Raw genomic sequence first — 21091 nt, forward strand, 5'->3', positions numbered from 1 at the left:
GATTTGTATATATTTTTTAAAGAATACGTTATTTTTATTGTAGGTAATATATTTTTTTTATATAAATTATGCTGTCATTTTCCGTTTTATCAAAACAATATTAAATTAAAAAGCTTTTTTATAACTCCTGTGGGCCAAATATCATATTTTAATAATTAAATGGGATGAAATGCCCGTTTACCCATTATTGTCTAATATCCACCCACACTGATATTTTCAAAAATATAGTTTTAAGTTATTTTCATTTACACAAACATTCTCATAATTTCATCACTCGTCAGTATTTATGAATTATAGTACGCCACAATAGATGGTAGTTAAATATTATGATATTATTAATGTTTTTGGAAAAATTAACCTACAAAATTTAGAAACATTTATGTAATATAAACTATAATTAATGTTATAATTCATATAATGACTATTTCAACTTGTTCGAACAGTCAGAACTTTCAAATGCACCGCGCATTCTTTCGCACGTGTCTACGAATCCCTACCGACAATAAATTCGCCACGAAGCGAGCTGCTGTATTGGTAAACCATGGCGAAACCACTGCGAGTTGTGACATAATTATTGATAAGACATACGTGATAACAAAAACAACGGTATTTTCTTATGTTTTTTTTATACATCATAAATTTAGAATTAGTCGTTTAGTTAGGATTTAAGAATCTCTTCCTAGTGAACATTATTTAGAATAATGTTTGCCGTCAAATAAAGATCGCTTTAGGTAACTTTTAGTTTTGACTATTACTAGTATTACATTTGTTTAGCGACGGATTTTGTGAAACACCACCGAGAACGATAATGGACATTTCAACTATGCAAATCAAACCGGTGGCAGTAAAAAGTATTGGTGTCACCGGTTGTTAGTCGACGCTAAACATTTTTCTCAAATAGAAATCGATCGAATTCGTCGGCTCTTCAACATAATGGATCACGCTGAGTTGGTGTTGGAAATGTCTCATTTAGAACGGATGCCCACGGCAGACAGGTTGGCCCTGGCTAGACGCCGTCGGGTGCAACAATTACGACTGTGGGCTCAAAAAGATCGTGAGCGTCGACGGTCATCTCCACCGCGCAATAATAGGCATATATATTTCAGTGACAATGTCATGTTGTTGGAAGCTGCTTCTAGAAATGATATTGAAGAAGGTATGACCTAAATAAATTATTAATTTAATGTTGTGCAGTAAGAGTTGACACTCGTGTAAATGTTTTCAGTAAAGAGACTTTTGATCAAGGGGGTCAGTCCAGATGCTACAAATGAAGATGGACTTACTGCCTTGCATCAGGTAAATTTTGTGTAACATAAATTCAAAAATAAAAATAATTTTAATTTTTACAACTATGGAATGCTTAAAATTTTATTTAAGATACAATAAAATATCATAATATGTAATATGATTTACATGAATCTAGAAGTATAGAAATAATGCCACTATATTATAAATAACAAGGTAACAACTAACGCAAAATTTGGTTTTAATTAAACATATTTTTATCAAGACAATGCATCAAGTCAAATTCGAGATTGATTCGTAAACAATAATTATTTTTCTGTCTAAAAATATGTGTGAGGTCTTTGCAATCACTATTCTAATTGTTGATGTAGGTACCTAATATAACATTACTCTATAAACATAATTATTTATACTCTATCCCAAGCCCTATCCTCTCTAATCCTACTTTATCTATAAAATTATAAATTTTTTATTTTTTCCTTGTTGTTTTTACCCTAACCGTTTTCCATGGTTTTTTTTACCGTGCATTTTATAACGATTAAATAGGTAATAAATAATATATATAGTTCAACACTTAAACATAATCTATATAGGTATTAAATTTCAATGTTATGTATAAAATTAAATTAAAAAACGGGTAAGTAAGTGGATACAGTACAGTAGGTTATAAGTGGGTTGTTGTAATGGATGGTATTAAATTTGAATTCAATGATGTAATATCATTGTATACGAAACACGATTCTGAGTGGAGACGGTTTATCCGTCTAGAATATATTATACTATATTAATTATATTGTTATAATTTCAAAAAAAAAATGTTGTCCGTAATTATTTAATATTATAAAATCGTGAAATTGTACATTTTTTATCCTTTAACCGCTTTTATTTCGAGTACCATTTCGATAAATCGAAAAATGACTTCTCTAAAGTACTAGCTCAAGAACATTACCTTTCAGAAAAGATGCTGCATTTGATACTTTTGAGCAAGTTTAGTGGGAGAAAAAGTGTTAACAGAATATAAAATAAAAAGAAATTGTAAAATTGTAATTTCTAAAACTAAAACATTCCTAGCTCCGCTCAGAATCTATAGACTATATTAGTCTCAAATTTCACATTATCAATGTTGTTGTTTATAGTATAGTTGAATTTTTTTAAATTGTAATTAAAAATTTTTGTTTATAAGTATAGAGGTATATGCTTTAATTAGTCTAGAAATTCTACATTTTTGTTTTAAAAAACTAAAATAAAAATAATATGTACTGTTGTTAATTTATTATTATTTTTAATTGTTTTAGTGTTGTATTGATGATAATGAACAAATGATGAAACTCTTAGTGGAGTTTGGTGCTAATGTAAACGCTGAAGATAGTGAAAAATGGACTCCATTACATGCAGCAGCCACTTGTGCCCATTTACATTTAATCAAATATCTTATTGATAAGTATGCTATTATTATTGTTTTTTATTCTTATGTTCTGTTCTCCTGTTTGTTTACAATAATTTATTTTTAGGGGTGCTAACTTACTTTCCGTAAATGCTGATGGTAATATGCCTTATGATATTTGTGAAGACGAAGCTGCATTAGATCTTATTGAGAGTGAAATGGCTAGACGAGGTGTTACACAACAATTGATTGATAATACACGTTCTACTACAGAACATCGAATGTTACAAGAACTCCAACAAGCTGTTGAAAATAATCAGAGTTATTTACTAGAATCATATGACCACCAAGGAGCTACACCTGTAATATATATTGTGTACTTACATATATTTTTTCATTGTTCATTATAACTTATCAAAAATTCAATTGTATTTTAGTTACATATTGCTGCTTCCAATGGGTATTTAAAAGTGGTAGAATATTTATTAGATAACCATGTTGCTACTGATGTTAAAGATTCTGATGGATGGCAACCTGTTCATGCAGCTGCTTGTTGGGGTCATGTAAGTATAGTTTTTCTAAGTACATTTAGTGTTTGAGTCACTATGTATTTAACTGTAGATTTGATCACTGATAAAGTGGTAAATGTACTATCAATAAGTTAGAATCTTTAATTTTTTATAATGTTGTACTAATGGTTAAGTAAAACCTTACATAAAACTCTAGAGAATAAAGATGGGACACTGAACAATGCTTATGTAAATTAATGAGTAAAGTTGCTTATGATAAATATGCCATTTTACATTTGTGATTAGTTGGAAGTGTTGGAGATATTGGTTCAAAATGGAGCTGATTTGAATGCTAAGACAAAAAATGATGAAACGCCTGCAGACATTTGTGAAGATCCAGATTTACGTGATCGTATATTACAATTACGTAATGAACAAGAGACCAAAAAAGAAGCTCAAAGAAGAAGAGTACGGCGGACACAATCAAATAACACTAGAGCTCAATCTGTTCGAAGAACATCTATTAGAGAAAAAACTTTGACATCTAAAAAGGATGCAGTTGAAGAAGCTAGGTTAAGGGTTGAAGCTCAAAATGTTAGTAAAACAACCTGTTGATATTAAGTAGTACAATTTTACAGAATGCGTTTAGAGAATGTGTATTACTACATGTATTGATGTATTGTATCAGTTTTACCAATGGTAACATAATACAATTTATGTTTGTCAGTTTTCGCTTAGCTTTGTTAGTATTTAGTTTTAATAGTATAGCGAGTTGATCTATTATAAAATTTAACATTAATAACGTTTTTTTGTGGTTAGATGTTTTTTTTTTTTCATATATTTTGAAACAATTTATGAGCATTTTAAAAGGTAAAATTTTACATTTTTAAACTGGCTTAAAAATTAAATTATCGATAATAAACATCAAAAAACAATGGAAAATATTAATATTTTATGTTAAATAATGGGTGAAATCACTTAAGTATTGAAAATATAAAAGCTGAATGAAAACTGCTAAACATAGTTTTGTTATGTTAGCAATTGTTAGATTGAAACTGCCAATGCTGGTGAGATGTTTTCACGGATGAGTTCAATAAAAATTAATTTGTTTTTTATTTTTATTTTAGTTTGCAAAAAAGTTTTTGGCTAATGAGCGGACTACTAGTGACTTTGAGGGAGATTCATCAATAGATTCATTTGTTCCAGTATCTATTGCTGTTCCTCCAACAATACCTACTACAGAACGTTGTGAGCCTGAGGGTGAAGATGTTACTGAAGAAAAGTCACAGTTAGAATCTGTTGATATTGGCCCAGCTGCTGAAACCTGTTATACAACTGAAAGTGATGGTAAAATAAATATACATGTTTCGGTAACTATAAATGCGGGTACTTTGGCTGAGTTGAAAAAACAGCGAGCACAAACTCGTGCAGCAGCTGGTCTTCTCTCTAATAGTACTGATATGCCATCTGATTCTGGAGCTGCATTTAATAGATTTGCTGGTGATACTGAGGATGTAATCGTTGGTGATCCTTTGAAAACAAGGCGAAAATGTTGTATAATTTTTTAATTTCCAAACTGCCTTTAATATTTAGGAACATAAAATATTTTTAACTCTTTCTAAAGAAACATAATATTTACATTTTCCTAATTTTTATGTTGTAAATTATTACAATTTTAGAATATATTATTATTCTGTTTTGTGTACTTAAACATCACTGAAAATTGTTCCGTCCTGTTGAATTATTTTTATTTAGTTTTGAATTACTCCAATTTATAAGGGCCATTAGAATTAATTTAGATTATTAATTGTTTACATAACTGTGATAAATTTGTGAGTGTTCGGAGAGTACTTGATCATTTTTTATAAAAATTATTTTTTTGTATTTATATTAATAGCACAAATCAAATCAATATATTTTTTTACATTCCAATAATGTTTGTCTTTGTATTAATATTAAATATGATGATATTTTTTAAGTGAATTTTTCTTTTTAAAATATATTTTTGTAATAAAATGTGATTTGTATTTTAATATTAATTTCATAGTGTTTTCCACCATACCACACTATTAAACCATGGTGGCACTGGTACAATTCACTGATAATAATAATTGTCCTAGTGTGGACTGGTGCAAGTGTAGATGAAACATATAATCGATACTTATCATTGATATATAAAGATAATAAAATATTTAATGGGTATTGTGATACTTGTCATGATAACGATAAGGCGCACGAGTTCCTGGAGCTCTTGTGATTATCATTACACTGGGTTCCTTAATATTTTGCGATTAATAAGATGAAAGTTTATAACGGTTTAAATTATTTAATAATATCGTCTTTTTCACTCTGTTCTAATTTAGATGACGTATGCTCAAGTAACCAAATTGTGTTTGGTTTGCAGTCTAGTAGTTTGTCTCTAACCAACCATAATCTAACTGATATTTATGGGGCTTTGTACACCCATTGTGTGGGAACCTAAGTCATCTTATTTGGAACAGAGTGCATAAAATTAAGTAAAAATTCGAGAAAATTAAAATGGTTGAACTACTTGAACTATATGTTTTTGAATAATGTAATATTAACTGTCATAGATAATATAATTTGAACTTAAATTATTGATAAAAAATTTAAGAAATAATAAAACAACACTATTCTAATAGGCAATGAACATTCATTTCTTTAGTCTTATGCTTATATTATATAGGTATATAATACTTCAAGCACCTACTCAATCAAGTTAAACTTTAAACCTAAATGTTTGATAAAATAAATTATGATTTATGGAGTATTTTTGTTTTCATAAAATACAGATTAAAGTTTTTATTGACATTTTTAATTTAACCGGATATTTATATCTTATTTTTGGTAAATAAAGGAGGGGAAATCAATCATATTTTATTTGAACAATACTGTTGTTTAATACTCAATATTCGTCCTAAAATAATAATAAATAAGGAAAAGGATATGATAGACTAAAAATCAAATGCTCAATAACATTGTTATGTATATTGTTGCTCATATACATACACATATTTTATAAACTTAACAAAAGATAAATCACAGGCGAATTAAAAAACGGAAACTATAATTTTGTTCGTATATTAATATTATGTAATTCTATACTAATAAATTAGTCGTTTCGACCGAACTATAAAAAAATTGTGCTCAATGCACATTACAATTTTTTTTTGCGTACCTATATCGATTGGTACGTATACAATGTTTTCGTTTTTAAATCCAATTAAAATTACATGATTAGGTCAACTACGCAATTATATTTAACTACAATATTGCTTTCTTCCTAAAATACTTTCACAAAATATCATTATACATTTTAAGTTTACTACCGTCGGTATATCAAATTGAGATCGCGTTTAAAATTAATTTTGCGTAGCGATAAAATTTATTTTTGTGCCAAGTGGGTATAAAGTATAATAATTAATAATACATATATAATTAAATTAAAATATATTTATAAAAGGCCAGTGCAAAATGCATGCTTAATTTCCTGTTAATGTTATAATGAATTCATCATTTGCTTCCCAGTCTTCAATTTTTATTATTAAAAAAAAAATCAAATTACAGGTAGGTAACGTTTGATTATTATATAAAGAAATTTAGGAATGAAAATTGACCCGAAAAATTTTGTTTTTTTTTGTTTGTTTTTTGATTTTTTTCCTTAACAAAACAGTAACATTGTATATAGTTGTAATTTTTCGATAGATTGTTATAGTTTGGCAACGTATAGTTTTGAACGTCAAACGGATTGAACTCAGGTTAACATGACGATGCGTATGCCGATATATGGAACAAAATCGTTTCGACACGAAAATATTGTACACCACGTACATAACATATTAAAATGACGATAACGACGATGATTTTGATGACGATGATGATTCGATAATGATTACATTGGTGATGATGGTGATGATTTAAATAACAGTCGACTGATAGGAAGCCTAAAAAGAAGCATCCTTTACAATTATCTACGTACTACGGTAAATGATTAAATTTCGTTTTCTTCACTTACTTCGAGACTAAATATAATTATTATTACAATCTAATGATGATGATAAAATGAGCATTTCTCATACATATATATATATATTATGATTTAAATTTGAAAATATCTCTTAAAAAAAAAACGAGAGTTGCGTTATAGTTAAAAATCTACACATATATAATAATATAACATAGTAATTTATAACCAATACATTATAATATATTATATATAAATACATAATATAATATAAATATAAACGATGTTTTCGTGGTCATATACATACGCATGATATATAATATTGTTATCATATTATATTATATGGTACGTAAAATGTATATTGTTGAAATAATACGCCACCGGGCACCCCAGCCTGGACGGGGCGGCGGAGTTCTTGCAAACGGCTGAGCGTCCACGAATATTGTTGTACAAAAAATATACACATAGGTACGTACGTATGGCGGCAATAATATAGTAATATTACAGGATGCTCGCATCCTGGATAGGTTCCGGGTTTCACTGCAGTGGCGGCACATCACTTGATTCATCCCGACGACAGTTATATTTTATTGTAATACCGTGTTCGTCATATTATTATGTATATCGTATAATATATAATATGTGTATAACAATATAATGGCGAACGAGTTGTGTGTGTATAATATATTTTTATTATATATTATTATTGTCTTCGTACTGTATATCATTATGTTCTACGTGTGCGTCTGCGAATTTTGCTTGCTATAGAGTGCGGCATTATATTATACGAATATACGATTTCACACACATTATATTCCAATTATTAATCATCATAATATTATACGTATACACAATAATAATATATTAATACTTTTATATGGTAGCTCGTATAAGTGCGGCGGCTACGAGTATCTCTTGTCGGTGTTGTCGTTCATGGGCGGCGGCGGAGGACAAATGAATATCGGGCCGCCCGAGTCTTCGAGCAGGTCCTGGAGCAGCGCCACCTCGACCGGCGCTCTGCCGCCGCCGCCACCGGTTGTCCGACCGTTGTTGTTGTTGTTGTTGTTGTTGAGGCGGTGGTTGCTGTTGTGGCGGTGATGGTTGTTGTTGTGCCGAGGCTGTTGCTGCGGCAGTGGCAGCAGCGGAAGTGCCGGAGGAGGTTGCTGCTGCTGCTGCTGCTGCGGCGGTTGATGCTGCTGCTGCTGCGGGGACATCGGACTCTTTCCGGGCGAATAGTCGGACAGATTGTCGGGTATGAGCTTTTCCGTTTCCGGGTCCACGTGCGCCGTGCGCCGGATGCCTATCCTAGCGCCGTGGTTGCCCGACGGCGAGTCTTGCGACGTTTGCGACGACCCTTGGTTCTGGTGCCGTTTCAGTATCGACTTCGACCTCCGATGCGGTTCCGGCGAACGGTTTATCGATTCGGCCGACACCGACGCCGAGGACTTGCCGCTTTTCCCTGCAACAACCGGTCAAATTGTAATAATAATATTAAATTATATCATATTGTTGGATAATGTCGACCCCATATAGTAACAGTATAGGATCGTCATCATGACCTATTTACACGCAACATGCGTTTGTATATAATACAGTCACGGATGGCAGTATCATAAATTATATTGTATATATAGTTCAGGCAAAACTAAAAGATTTCGATGGCTTAAACCTACGCAAAAGTTTAAATTGTACACATATAGCTATAATAATGTGTGTATACTGTGTTACTAGAGTATACAATGTACAGGATATACACAAGACGCGTACGGTTGCACTGGCGTATATTATATAATAATATATCTGAGCTAAGGCCGTAAAATATAGGGGGAGGGAGGATGTAAAAATGGGCAATTACTTAGGCTGAAATTTCCATATTAGGTCGTGTTGGTCTCGTATAATATTATTCGTGTTTATTATTGTAATAGATGTTTTAATGTTATTGGTTAAGTCAGTTGGGGGAGAGGGAGGGGAGAGGAGCAAATATTTACTACTCTGTTTGTGCACAAGACTGTCGGGAAAAAAAAAATCATTCGAAATACGCCAATGCGCGCATGCGTCTGTTAATTAAACGTTTTATAAAATATGTCTAAAATCGAGAATCCTAGAAGATGCATTACAACTATTGATATAAAAAAAATAAAAATATAGATATAATATCTAAGATACCACTCTCGCCCATAACGATCTCAATTATTTTAAGATCCTACTTATCTATAATAATAATATAATACTAAAATTAATACCTACGTATAAATCTATAATAAATTAAGGTATGACTGTTATGTACCCCGACATAATGAATATATAATATTATAAATAATTATATTCATAGTATACTGTGTACATTTAATACCTACCAAATGTATTCGTAACGATTTCAACGATAAAATATCAGTAAATCGTTACGATTACATTTTTGTTACAGTCAATTATGCGTTATAGGTACAATCATATAAAAATCGTCTACAATCTATACAAATTTTCTTTACAATATTCGTTAATTTTATCAAGCTAATATTATAATTTATAATGTACCTAGGTTACGGTATATCCCTGGGTATAGATATAGCCACTTAGGGTACAGTCTATCATTACGAAGTATATATATAATATATATACGTAAAAAAAGTTTAACAAGCAATTAAAACAGTAAGTGTTTTAATAATTTTGTATTTTCTATTTAAAAAACATTAACAATAAAAGAATCATAGAACAATAATATAGTTTTTATAAGTTGTCCACTATTTTTTTTTTAAAATGTGTATAATAATATTATTATAGGTATTGTAGATCATATAATATAATATTATACGCACTATGGTCTATAGATACAGTATAAAATATTACTTTTATTTATGTGTAGATAGAAAAATAGAATAAATGGTATAATATAATAAGGTAGATAGGTAGTATAAATAACTAATAAGTAAAATACATCTATTATCTCGGTAGTCATAATCTATATCTATAGTGATCACATAATATATACGTATTATAAAGACTAAATTCCTCAAACTCACCCTAAATTCAGCATCCCCTTCGGTCGTTAACGTAATGTCCAAACATTATGAAGTTTCTACGCCAATATTTATGGCTGTTATCACATTACATATGTTTAGAGCTGTAATTTAATCCTATTATAAGTTAAAAGTCATAAAGGGTAGGTATTGTATGTGTATTACGTAAGTCGCAACTCGCAACAGCAGGTGTAGCTGCTAGTGTAGGTACCTATCTACTACCTACGTTACTTAGTGACCACTAACCACTTATCTAAAAAGTAAAAACTTGAAGTAGTAGTTTGAAAGTATAACAGTAATATAAATATATTATATATATTTGTGTATAAAATGTAAATATAATATTATGTAAGTTAAGCAGGTTTGGACTATACTAGAATGCGTTATACCTATAACTTATCATTGGAAAGAAAACTTAAATTCGCAGGGATTTGTTATGTAGATTAATGTAGAAGCTTGATCTTTTTCATTTAAAAACTTAGAATCGTTATACATTCGGTCATCACGATGGACAGTTAAACGAATAATTTTAATATTACCCGAAGAAACGTCTAATTTATGATGGTGCAACGATAATTATGATATTTAAACAAAACGTTTACTTTGTAGAATTGTCTTAATTAAATGTACCTTCCATAGGCGTAATTACCGGGGTTCACGACGTTTACGACGGTTCATTTGCACCCCCTGCTAATATGTAGCACTGTAGCAGGTGCAAAGATATGCTTTTGCACCTGCGCAGACGCTGAAATTTATATCTATTAAAATGCAATACTATATTTTTTGAAATTATATACACTTATTTAAAAATTTTATTATCACTGTAATTCTGTACTTTAGTTCAAATAAATATTATATTTTTATATGAATAATGTGTTATACACTACATAAGTACAGCGTTTAAAATATACAGGTTTTGATATTTGTGTATGTTAAGATTTAACATACGTTTATTATATAATATTATATTGTTATCAAATATTAAAAGATACCTATAATACGCGAGTAAAGTGATTAGCTTTATAAATATGTCTTAACGATTATTGGACCGATAAAAGTTTTGCACTTACCAGGGGCGTATTTAGAAATGTCTGAGAGGGCACAAACAAAAAGTTCAAAATTCAAATTAGCGTATATGGGACGTTGGAGATATAAAATATCTTATATTTTTCATCTCAATAAATATTACCATCATCATATTAAAAACATACATTTTTATTGGAAAAATGTATTATAATTAATAAAACATATTATAATTATATGAAATTTACTGTTGTAACTATAATAACTGAAGCCATCTAGGGTGTTTATTAGCATATACAATGTATGGAACCTCATCTACTGGTTTTTCTTTCCATATTATATTCCAGGTTTTCAATTCTCCTGGATTACAACAAAAATATTATAAACACGATTTAAGATATTATACATAAATCTTAAATCGTGGTGAAAAGTAAGAGAGCGTAAAGAGGCTCTCGATAATAAAAAAAGGTATAAAATACAGTGAATGGGGGGGGGGGCACGGGCCCCACCCTTAAACACGCCCCTGGCACCTACTGAAATTTAATGGAATCACGCCAATGTACCTATCTAATATCTAATACTGGAATAATCTTAGCATTGGTCCGGTATCATTTCATTTTAATCATTTCGTTATTATAGATTGTTAATCTTGACGATTTTGTCAACTATACGCCTATACCTAACCTTACAGAGCATTCAAGTATCAGCTTATGCCCATGAGATAAGTAATTTTTCTTGATAATCTTAAGGAAGGACTGGTGGATTATTTTTGTTAAATTGTAATATATTTGAGAAAATAATTTTCAGTTATCTATAAAATTATGCATACATTAAAATATTTAATAAAAGCATGTTTTGAGAAATCAAAAAACGGGCGTTTATACCACATTATTGCCAAAACTTGATAATACTACTGACAGAGGATCAACATAGTGTCATGTCGTGTGCTGACTTCAACGAAATAACATATTTATTTTTCACATTATCGCCTTTACAGATTTTTGTTGAGAGCATTAGATATTTGATATGTTTCAATGTTTGTGTTTTAGATTATGCGCAGAAAGACTGAACGAGAAAGATAAAATTATTTTGTTAATTCTCTCTCAAAAACGTGTTTTATCCAGAACAATGAAAACCTCTGTGACACTATACCTATTACCTGGTAAGAGAGGTAATAGCATTGCGGCGATGATTAACCTTGATAATTATTAATTATGGGCGTTTATAAATATTTTAGATATTGCAGCTTATTTGTTGCTACTTAAGATATCTTGGTAACTATATTAACTTGTTTAACTTCTAAAGATCGCCACACACTGCAGGGGTGGCGGCAAAATGAAGCCGGACACATTTTACCGACACAGCGGAGGCACCGCCAATACAAAATCATTTTACCGCCACCACTGTAGTGTGAGGGGCCATCTTAACGTATATTTTATTGTATCTATCAAAGTTTCGAGTAAAGATCATTGTTACACTATGTATAACAGACATTAACTTGTCTACTTGTCGTATTGACCATTATTATCTTCGCAGTAGGTTTATAATGTATAGATAATAATTGATTGATATACAATATAGTCTGTAGCTAATGATTGATAGACACTAAATATATTTTTTCATCAACTAAGAACACATTTTATATTTAATTGAGTGTTTTAAATTTTAATATTTTACATTCAAAAATCAAATTACTATTAATTTATTATGGTATTATAGTTAGTCAATTTTGTAATCATTTATATTTATATATATATATATATAAATGCATTTTTTAAACCATAATAATATCTGTGATCAAATTGTTAGACGCAATTAAATAATTATACCTACTTATGACTTATATTATATATAAATAATAATCATTTATTTGATTTTTTGAAAACGAAAAAAATGTATGCAAAAAAATATAACGGTATTCAAATATTAATATTATTAAATAATCGAATTAATATTATGTATAAATATAAAATATACAATACGTACGTCATTTAATTTAATTTATATATTACCAAAACGGAAACTTTCTTTCCATAATATAGTACCTGTTTTATTAGATATTAGCGGTAACCCGAACAAATGTTGATTGATTATTCTTGAAGCATTAGTCAATGTTTTGGCCGACAACCCGAACGAAGGTCGTCGTTTTCGTGCGCCGCCATCTAAACTTTCCTGAGACGATCGGCCAAATAAACTTTCTCCTATGTTTGATTGCTACAACAAAAGTAAAATAAGACCATACATATTATTATATTATTTTTCAGTAGCAAAATTACTTACTAAAGCTAAATAATTATTGTTATTATTGCGGTGTTAATGATGGGAAGAAAAAAAATTAAATTTCCGTCGATACGAAACTACCGATAAAATTTAGACAATTTAGACAATTCAATATTTATAGTAAAATGAAATAAGCAAATTCAACTTCTACCTATACATTATAATATTACAATATACAATTTCGAAATTACGTTTAATTCAATGTTTGGGTATACTAGAACGATAAGATACATAAAATAGCGGCGTTGCAATACTAAATAATCGAAACGGCATAATATATGGGTAGTCTAAATAGTTCAATTCACCCACCCACCCACCCCTTCAAACGACTGAGAACAGGCTAAACTAATTATATATATATATAATTTAATGGCATTCCTGTGTTTAATGAAATTATAGTAGCAAGATTAGCCAGATTAGGAAGTATACTCTATTATTTTACCCACCCACCCAATTGTGAAGGCAGTTCAACTAAACGACCTGAAGTATGTGTTCGCTCCACTGTATAGCATATTGGGACCGCGTCATTTTTTAATGTCACAAAGTTTATAGTCTATATTTTATACTATAAATTGTTATATGGCACTGCAATTTCCAAAACGAAAATAATTGCTTTTAATATATTATATGTTATATTATAATATATATATATCAATAATGATACATTTAATTGCCGGCTCCATCGGAGGGAATAGCGTACTGGCGGTGATAAATTGACGCAATTACTACTGATACCGTAATTTAATTAATGCCATCTCGGTGGTAAAATACTGATATCGATTATCGAGAATAATACTAGGTACATTATATTATGCGGAGAAAAATTATTGCATTAATAATATATGTTTTCTACACGTTTCTTTAGAACGGATAACAACGAACGGAATATTTATGCGGTTCGTGCAGGGACAGTATAATATATTGAGTGCTTTATTAGCCGTTTCAAAACGTCTAGGAAAATGCCGATGATTTTTATCCGTTTCCTCGATACAATCAATTCTAAATTATTGGGAATCACGAAAAATTATTTCTGGGCGTGCGACTTACTTGAGAAAATCTCGTCTTCCGCTGTTTGGCCGTTTCGTTGAGGCTTCCGCGACTGCCGACCGCCGCAGTCCGGCCCGAAAACTCTTTGCACTCGTCCATCGGCGACGTGCCCAAGCTCCGGGGTGGCCCCCCTTTGCCGCCTTTGCCACCGGTGCTCTCCAGGGGGTTGACGTACAGGTTGGAGTCGTTGCCGGCCCCGCCCTTACCGGCGGCAGGCGGGCCGGGGCCGCTGGCTGGGACGTGACCACCGGCCGGCTCGAAAACGGCGTCGTGGAGGTCGTCGGCTGCCGTCAAGTCGCCCTGGGAATGGAACGGTTGCGACTTGCAGCTGATGTACGTGTCCGAACTGTCAACGCTGCCTACCTCGTTGCGCGAACGCCACTGGCCTCCGCCAGACGATGACCCGTCGGCCTCCTTGAGCGTTCTCATCTCCACGCTGAGTGGCGTCCGTAGGTCGGTGGTCGGGTACGGCGTCAGGTGTTCCGCGTCCAAGTACTCCTTGACTTCCTACAGTAGTACCGCACCACAAACACGGAAACGCATCATATTACACGGATGCGCACGCGCGGCGTGTCGACGAAAACAAACAAAAAACAAACACAATATATCAGAAAATGTCGGTCTCGATAAATACGATCGAGTGGACGGTAAATAGTCACTATATATATATATATTATACTGGGTGTATCGCGAATTTCTGACATATTATACCGAGTGATTCTTATATCATTGAACACTCATTATCTCAAAAATTACTATTTTTTTTACATAGCTTCAAGTTGTTCAAAAACCAACGTTTTTATTAAAAAATTTTATTAAATAATATTTTTTATCCTAAATTTTTTTTAAGTTTTTTACTTTTTTGAATGACAACATAGAGTTTAAATTTCATATTCTAAAGCAGAATATTTTTCTAAGTATTTTGATTCATAAAAATCGAATTTGGGACGAGTAGTTTATGAGTTATAAGTATTTAAAGTTTAAATTAGCAGAGTGGAGTGGTACGGGGTTACCGTTTGTTCACTACTTCGCTTGTTTAATCTTTAAATACTTATAACTCATAAAATACTCATCCTAATTAACTATCTATGTAAAATAATATTTTCAAAAAAATTAATAATTTTTGAAATAATGAGTATTTAATAATTAAAGAATCACCCGGTATATATATATATACCATGAGGAAATATTGGCCATACGTTAGAACTTTGTGATACACCCTACATAGGTATATACAGGGTGTCCCGCGAGGATTTACCCATTGGAATATCTCACGAAATAATGGAGATATCAAAATTCTGGTTTTATAATAAGATTCACAGGGATAACAACTACAATATTATTTCATTTTAAAATTTATTTTAATGTTTTGGTAAAAAAGTTAAAAAATATATTTTTATATTTAATTATGTCCAAAAAAATTAAAGATAGCCATTTTGTAGCGTTTATTTTTCTGAAAATATTGACATTTCAAAATTTTATTTTTATTAATTTCCCGATTTTTGATATTTTATCTAGTTTTGATGAAATAAAATATGATTATAAATTTATTTCTATTAGGAATACGGAGAGTATTCGGCTGGTCGTATAGCGCGAGGCGCGGCGGGTCTCGTGTTTGATGCCATTATGGTGTTAAATAATTCGCAATTTTTCTCGAAACTAAAAAAATATTAAAAATCAGGAAATTAATGAAAATAAAATGTTGAAACGTCAATATTTTCAGAAAAATAAACTCTATAAAATGGCTATCTTTAATTTTTTTTTGGAAATAAATATATATAAATAAATATATTTTTTAACTTTTTTACCAAAACATTAAAATAAATAAAAATATAAAACAATTGTAGTTCTTATCCCTGTGAGTGTTATTACCAAACCAGAATTTAGATCCTAACGGGATACCCTGTATATAGTAGGCAGTATATATATATTATATATAAGTAATACGCACCGGCGCAATACTTTGACTATCTTTAAAATAATATATATAAGTAGTATAGTGTAATGTAATCCACAAAGTGTTATAATATTATGACTATGATATTCGACGTGTCGAAACGTCACTAAATCACTCGTTTGACGGCTAATATTATTACAGTGTCTATATAGTCGTGTTTATATTATTATGTACACACATTTTCTATTACGACAGCTCACGTACTGTTACAGTGTTTTAAACGGTATCGTTAAAAATCACTTCTAACAAAATAATGATATTGATTGGAAAATAAATAAAATGTCGAAATGTTCTTTAGCAGCTAATGGCTTACGGAAATATGTCAGCAAAAGTATTAAGTACTCGCTCGTTCTTTCATTCCTGATTTATCTGTGCGTAATAACTACATTTTTATTTATTCAGGCATTTTGAAAAAATATGATTTTGTATGAATTTATTCGACTGAACATTTTTACAAATCACAACATACATTATTATAATTGCAGGGGGAAATATGAAATATTTTTTAAAACTTTTACTATACATTCATACCTATATATAAAAAAAAAATGATTTTCAAATGTATACAGAATTTTTATAACTCATCAAATTAGTAAATATTAATAAAGTTAGAATAAAATCGATACAACAATGACTTCTAAAAAAAAAATTAAACAAATAATAATAAATCATGCAAGTCTATTACTTTATTATTATATAACTAATCATGAAAATTGTTGTCCGTGCTATAAAAATGTATAATTTACTACCCATAGAATTTTTATTGATTAAGTTTTTCTAAAGGACCATTAACGTCATAAATGGTTAACAGTTCACTTAGTTCTACGATAATTTTATTAAATAATAAATGATTTGTGATTGCATTAAAATATAATATGCTTTATACTTATAAGCCCAAAGTATAATTTTCGTATCGAGTATATTTGTATTTGGGAATTAACAATATTTTGTAGTTTAGTGGTAAAACTGAAATTGGTAATGTTAAGTACGAAATAATTATTTATATTAGTTATAACATAATACATTTAAATGCAATATCATAATATTACATTAAAGTTTGGGACATAATTCGATCAAGTTACCGAGTTTCGTTAGCAGCTAAGTTATGTCATGATATAAATATTGATGCATACATTATTATCAAATATACCAAATTATTCGAGTCAAACAAGTTTGAGGTAATTTATGAGTCATGTGACTTGTTCAGTACCAATATAATGTTTATAGACACGCCATCGATGTGACTCATACATTAATAAACGGCAAATTGTTTCAGATAATATATATATAAATTATAAGTATAATAATATTATGTTAAATTAAATTACATATGGATTAACCATAACTCATAAGACGCATTCTGCACACTTGCGTTTATTTTTAATTGAATAAACGATTAACAAACGAAGAGTGCTCTGCCTTGGCGCTTAGATGGCTGGTTTGTTAAAAAAAAAAAAAAAAAAAAAACACCATCGAAAAACATAGTGTCATTGAACTGTATAAGCTGAAACGGTGGCATCATACGTAACAGACTTATCGATTTAGTTCCGTTGATTATTCACGAACGAGATTTGTGGTGGTAAGTATGCTACTGCTTAGAGTTGCGTGTGTTTCGTGCGGTACCTATACGAGTATTATGAAAATGTGTAACATATTGACCAATGCAGTGTATTATAATTTGAATGTAATAATAAATTATACATTGTTTATAATAATAAAAGAAGACCGCAAATAAATTCGAAAGTTCTTAAAAGTATGAGATAAAAGCTTATTATACAGGGAAAATTCTTTTATAAGCTAAAAAAAGACAGTTAAGTACAGAATATGATGATGTTCATTGAAAATTTCTCATAGAAAAATAGAATATTATTTCAAATACGTAAACAGTAAGTATCTATATGTATTAAACATATTCAATTTTGCATATTAAATAAAAACTTTAAATAAAATAATATAGGTAAGTACTGAAATTGATGTATAACTTAAATCATAATTGTATTATTAATGACTCCGCGGAAATTGCATTGCAAGGGTTGGAGGTAGTCAAATTGTGTTACTTTGTTACTTTAGATGGTTTAAAAATAAAATGGAATAGTGTCAGAAGCATTTTATTGTATACCAAATACTAACTAACCCAGTCATAGGCACAATATAATAAAACTCAAGAATTAGCAGAGCTGGGATTATGTAAAAATTGGATTTTTTTCTCAACCATTGCAGTCAATATCTTTGCTATATACATAATAAGTCGGTATCATTTTAAAATTTGAAACTTTATTGATAAGAGTATTTTTATTAGATCATAATAAAAAATTTCTACAGCCAGTGGTTGTGGTAGTGATAAATTGCGTGATAGTGCTATCACCTGATTAGTTATTTCAACGAATTTTAATTAATTGGAACTAGTAGTTTTTATATGATAAATAAATGAAACAGTTTTTTAAAATAGGTTTTTCCTCCCGGCAATATAATATTGTTAAAGGCGTTAAAGCGTGTATAAACCACGTACACAAAGACGTATACAAATTTATGAAATTATTGTAATATTATATTTTCTGTATACTCTATGTTGTTGTGTCATCGTTTAAAATAATGCGAAACGTCAACGAGCTGCTGGAATATATATTGCACAGACCTTTTGATAACCGCAATAAGCTCCGTGTACGAAATTAATGTTATAATCTTATTCCTCAAACGTATTTTATTCGTAACTGTACATTTAAGTATTTTGATTTATTTATCGTACAGACACTACCGTGATTATTTTTGTTGTCTTCGAAAAAATTAAAATGGATCAAAACGACGAAAACAGAAATCTCGTGCAAAACGTAATTTTACATAATAACACGTATATCATTTTAGTATTATTATCCATCGTAGTTTATAAGTAGATATGGTTATTATCGCATGTCAGATGTATAATAATATCTACGTTATTTGTTTTGCGTTAATCTAGGTCGACAGGATTGGTAAGCGAAAAGTGTTGCAGAGCTTACAACCGTGCTGTAAGGATAGAACAGTTTTAGTCAGCACCGGAATGCCTCAAACAAGGTATGGAATAATGTACACTATAATAATATATGGATTAGTCGAATCGATAAAAAAAAAAATCCTATATGATAATTATTTGAGGGTGTTTTTTGGGTTATTGTTGATATGCACAGGGTTAGCGGAAATGTGGTCAATAAATATCGGGTGTTCGGCAAGTTCAAAGTTTTTGTTGAAGAAAAAGATGGAGATAGTGGATAATCTATTACATACTCTGTTATGCGAGTACGAAATGTTTCAAGCCAAAACAATTTATCTTTCTCAAGACACATATTACATTGTGGAACAATATTATAATATTACAATAATTGATTTTTTTCTTATTTAATACGAAATATACAACTATACAATTAAGCACAAGTATTAGTGATGAGGAGGTTTATATAACATGAAAAATATGGCACGATGGGTTCCCAATGGAGCTACCTACTTGGATTAATGGAGGAGGTCTCTAACCCATTTTTGTTTGAGTCTTCATTGGGTGGGGGGGGGGGTTGTCCAGGATGTGATGTGTAGCAAGATAACTAATGTCCAGTTACTACGAGAGCTAAATTTTTTGTGAAGTTTTTGGTAAGCGATTCTAGTGACTTTGTTTACGTAGTTTATTTTCAGGTCTGAGTGTAGGGTTTTGTTACTAACATACCAGGGGGATCTTGTTATAGTGCAAAAGCAGATGGATTGGAATGATTGCATTATTTGAATGGTAATTGCGGAACGGCATTACCCCAAATTTGTATACCATAATACCAAAGGGGAAAGATAAACATTTTGTGAATAAGGATTTTGAGTTTCAAGTTTAATTTTGATCGTAAGAGAGGACATAGTAAATGTAATCTGGGGTTAAGTTTTTTTCTTTTGTCGATTATGTGGTCTTTCCAAGTTAATCGTTTGTCGAAAATGAGCCCTATGTATTTAACTTGGTTGGTTTGAGGTAATACTCGTAATTGGTTGCAAAGTTTGACTGGTGAACAGTTGTTTGGGTGAAGGGAGAAAGTAATGTGGCTAGATTTGTTTGTATTAATTTTTATTTTCTATAATGTGAACCAATTTTCGAGTAAGTTGAGGTGGTGTTGAAGTTTGAAGCTAGTTACTGTGAACTCACGAACGTTTACTCACGAAAAATATTTAAGTATACAACAGTCGTGTTATTTACAAATTATTTAGAAATATGCTAATGTTTTTAATTAGTTTGATCCACGATATGACAAAACGTGCAATTAAATTTAAATCCCTCTTATACGCAAATGTTTTAGATTATATTTTTATCTTAGTCATTGATTTACATTGTATCCATCACTGAAAAATGTAAATCATCGTCATCAGTCATTGCAAACTACAAGTCTACAACCATCTATTATTTACGATACAGTATAGAGGCTACAGCTGTTAATAACTGTGTGATTATAGATAATACAATACTATAATAATATCATAATACAAATATACTACTGCTCATAGTTATTACATATTTTGTGTTATTCGATATTTCATTGAAATTAATAATGAAGTTGAAAACAATGAAATGTATTTATTTTGTATTGGTTTAATATAATGTATGTTTAACAAAATAATTAGTTTTTCGATTGATATCGGTTA

The 21091-nt window shown here is 30.3% G+C and overlaps 2 protein-coding genes and 1 long non-coding RNA gene across 8 annotated transcripts in view; 2 read left to right on the forward strand and 1 right to left on the reverse strand.

Moving 5' to 3' along the window:
- Positions 1–597: 597 nt before the first annotated feature.
- MYPT-75D (Myosin phosphatase targeting subunit 75D) lies at positions 598–5159 on the forward strand. The gene is made up of 7 exons (XM_015519436.2): positions 598–1156; positions 1226–1296; positions 2541–2686; positions 2757–2991; positions 3067–3192; positions 3445–3732; positions 4266–5159. The coding sequence occupies exons 1-7, from the start codon at positions 934–936 to the stop codon at positions 4704–4706; spliced, it is 1530 nt and encodes a 509-aa protein (XP_015374922.1). The 5' UTR covers positions 598–933; the 3' UTR covers positions 4707–5159.
- Positions 5160–6125: 966 nt separating this feature from the next.
- Positions 6126–21091, reverse strand: part of Shab (potassium voltage-gated channel shaker cognate b) — a 55967-nt gene continuing 41001 nt past the window's right edge. For 2 of the 4 annotated variants that reach the window (XM_089226100.1, XM_089226101.1), the window contains 3 exons: positions 14491–14997; positions 13209–13377; positions 6126–8582 (listed from right to left, as the gene is read on the reverse strand). In XM_089226100.1, the coding sequence (XP_089082226.1) occupies positions 8026–8582; positions 13209–13377; positions 14491–14997 (1233 nt within the window). In that variant the 3' untranslated portion in view covers positions 6126–8025. Of the gene's footprint in view, positions 8583–10143; positions 10245–11340; positions 11524–13208; positions 13378–14490; positions 14998–21091 lie in introns of those variants that run through there. The other 2 variants (XM_089226103.1, XM_089226102.1) reach the window with 2 other exon arrangements.
- Positions 14991–20947, forward strand: LOC149055753 (uncharacterized). 3 transcript variants are annotated; one of them, XR_016191459.1, is made up of 3 exons: positions 14991–15137; positions 19404–19498; positions 19612–19896. It is a non-coding gene; the product is annotated as an uncharacterized LOC149055753 (long non-coding RNA). The 3 variants fall into 3 exon arrangements; XR_016191458.1 differs by lacking the exon at positions 14991–15137 and adding an exon at positions 18968–19275 and having other exon boundaries at positions 19612–19907; XR_016191460.1 differs by lacking the exons at positions 14991–15137; positions 19612–19896 and adding exons at positions 19257–19275; positions 20749–20947.

This window comes from Diuraphis noxia, unplaced genomic scaffold (assembly GCF_037042655.1).
Source record: "Diuraphis noxia isolate RWA-SAM2 unplaced genomic scaffold, SU_Dnox_SAM2 contig0004, whole genome shotgun sequence".
In the NCBI taxonomy this organism is placed as follows: domain Eukaryota; kingdom Metazoa; phylum Arthropoda; class Insecta; order Hemiptera; family Aphididae; genus Diuraphis; species Diuraphis noxia.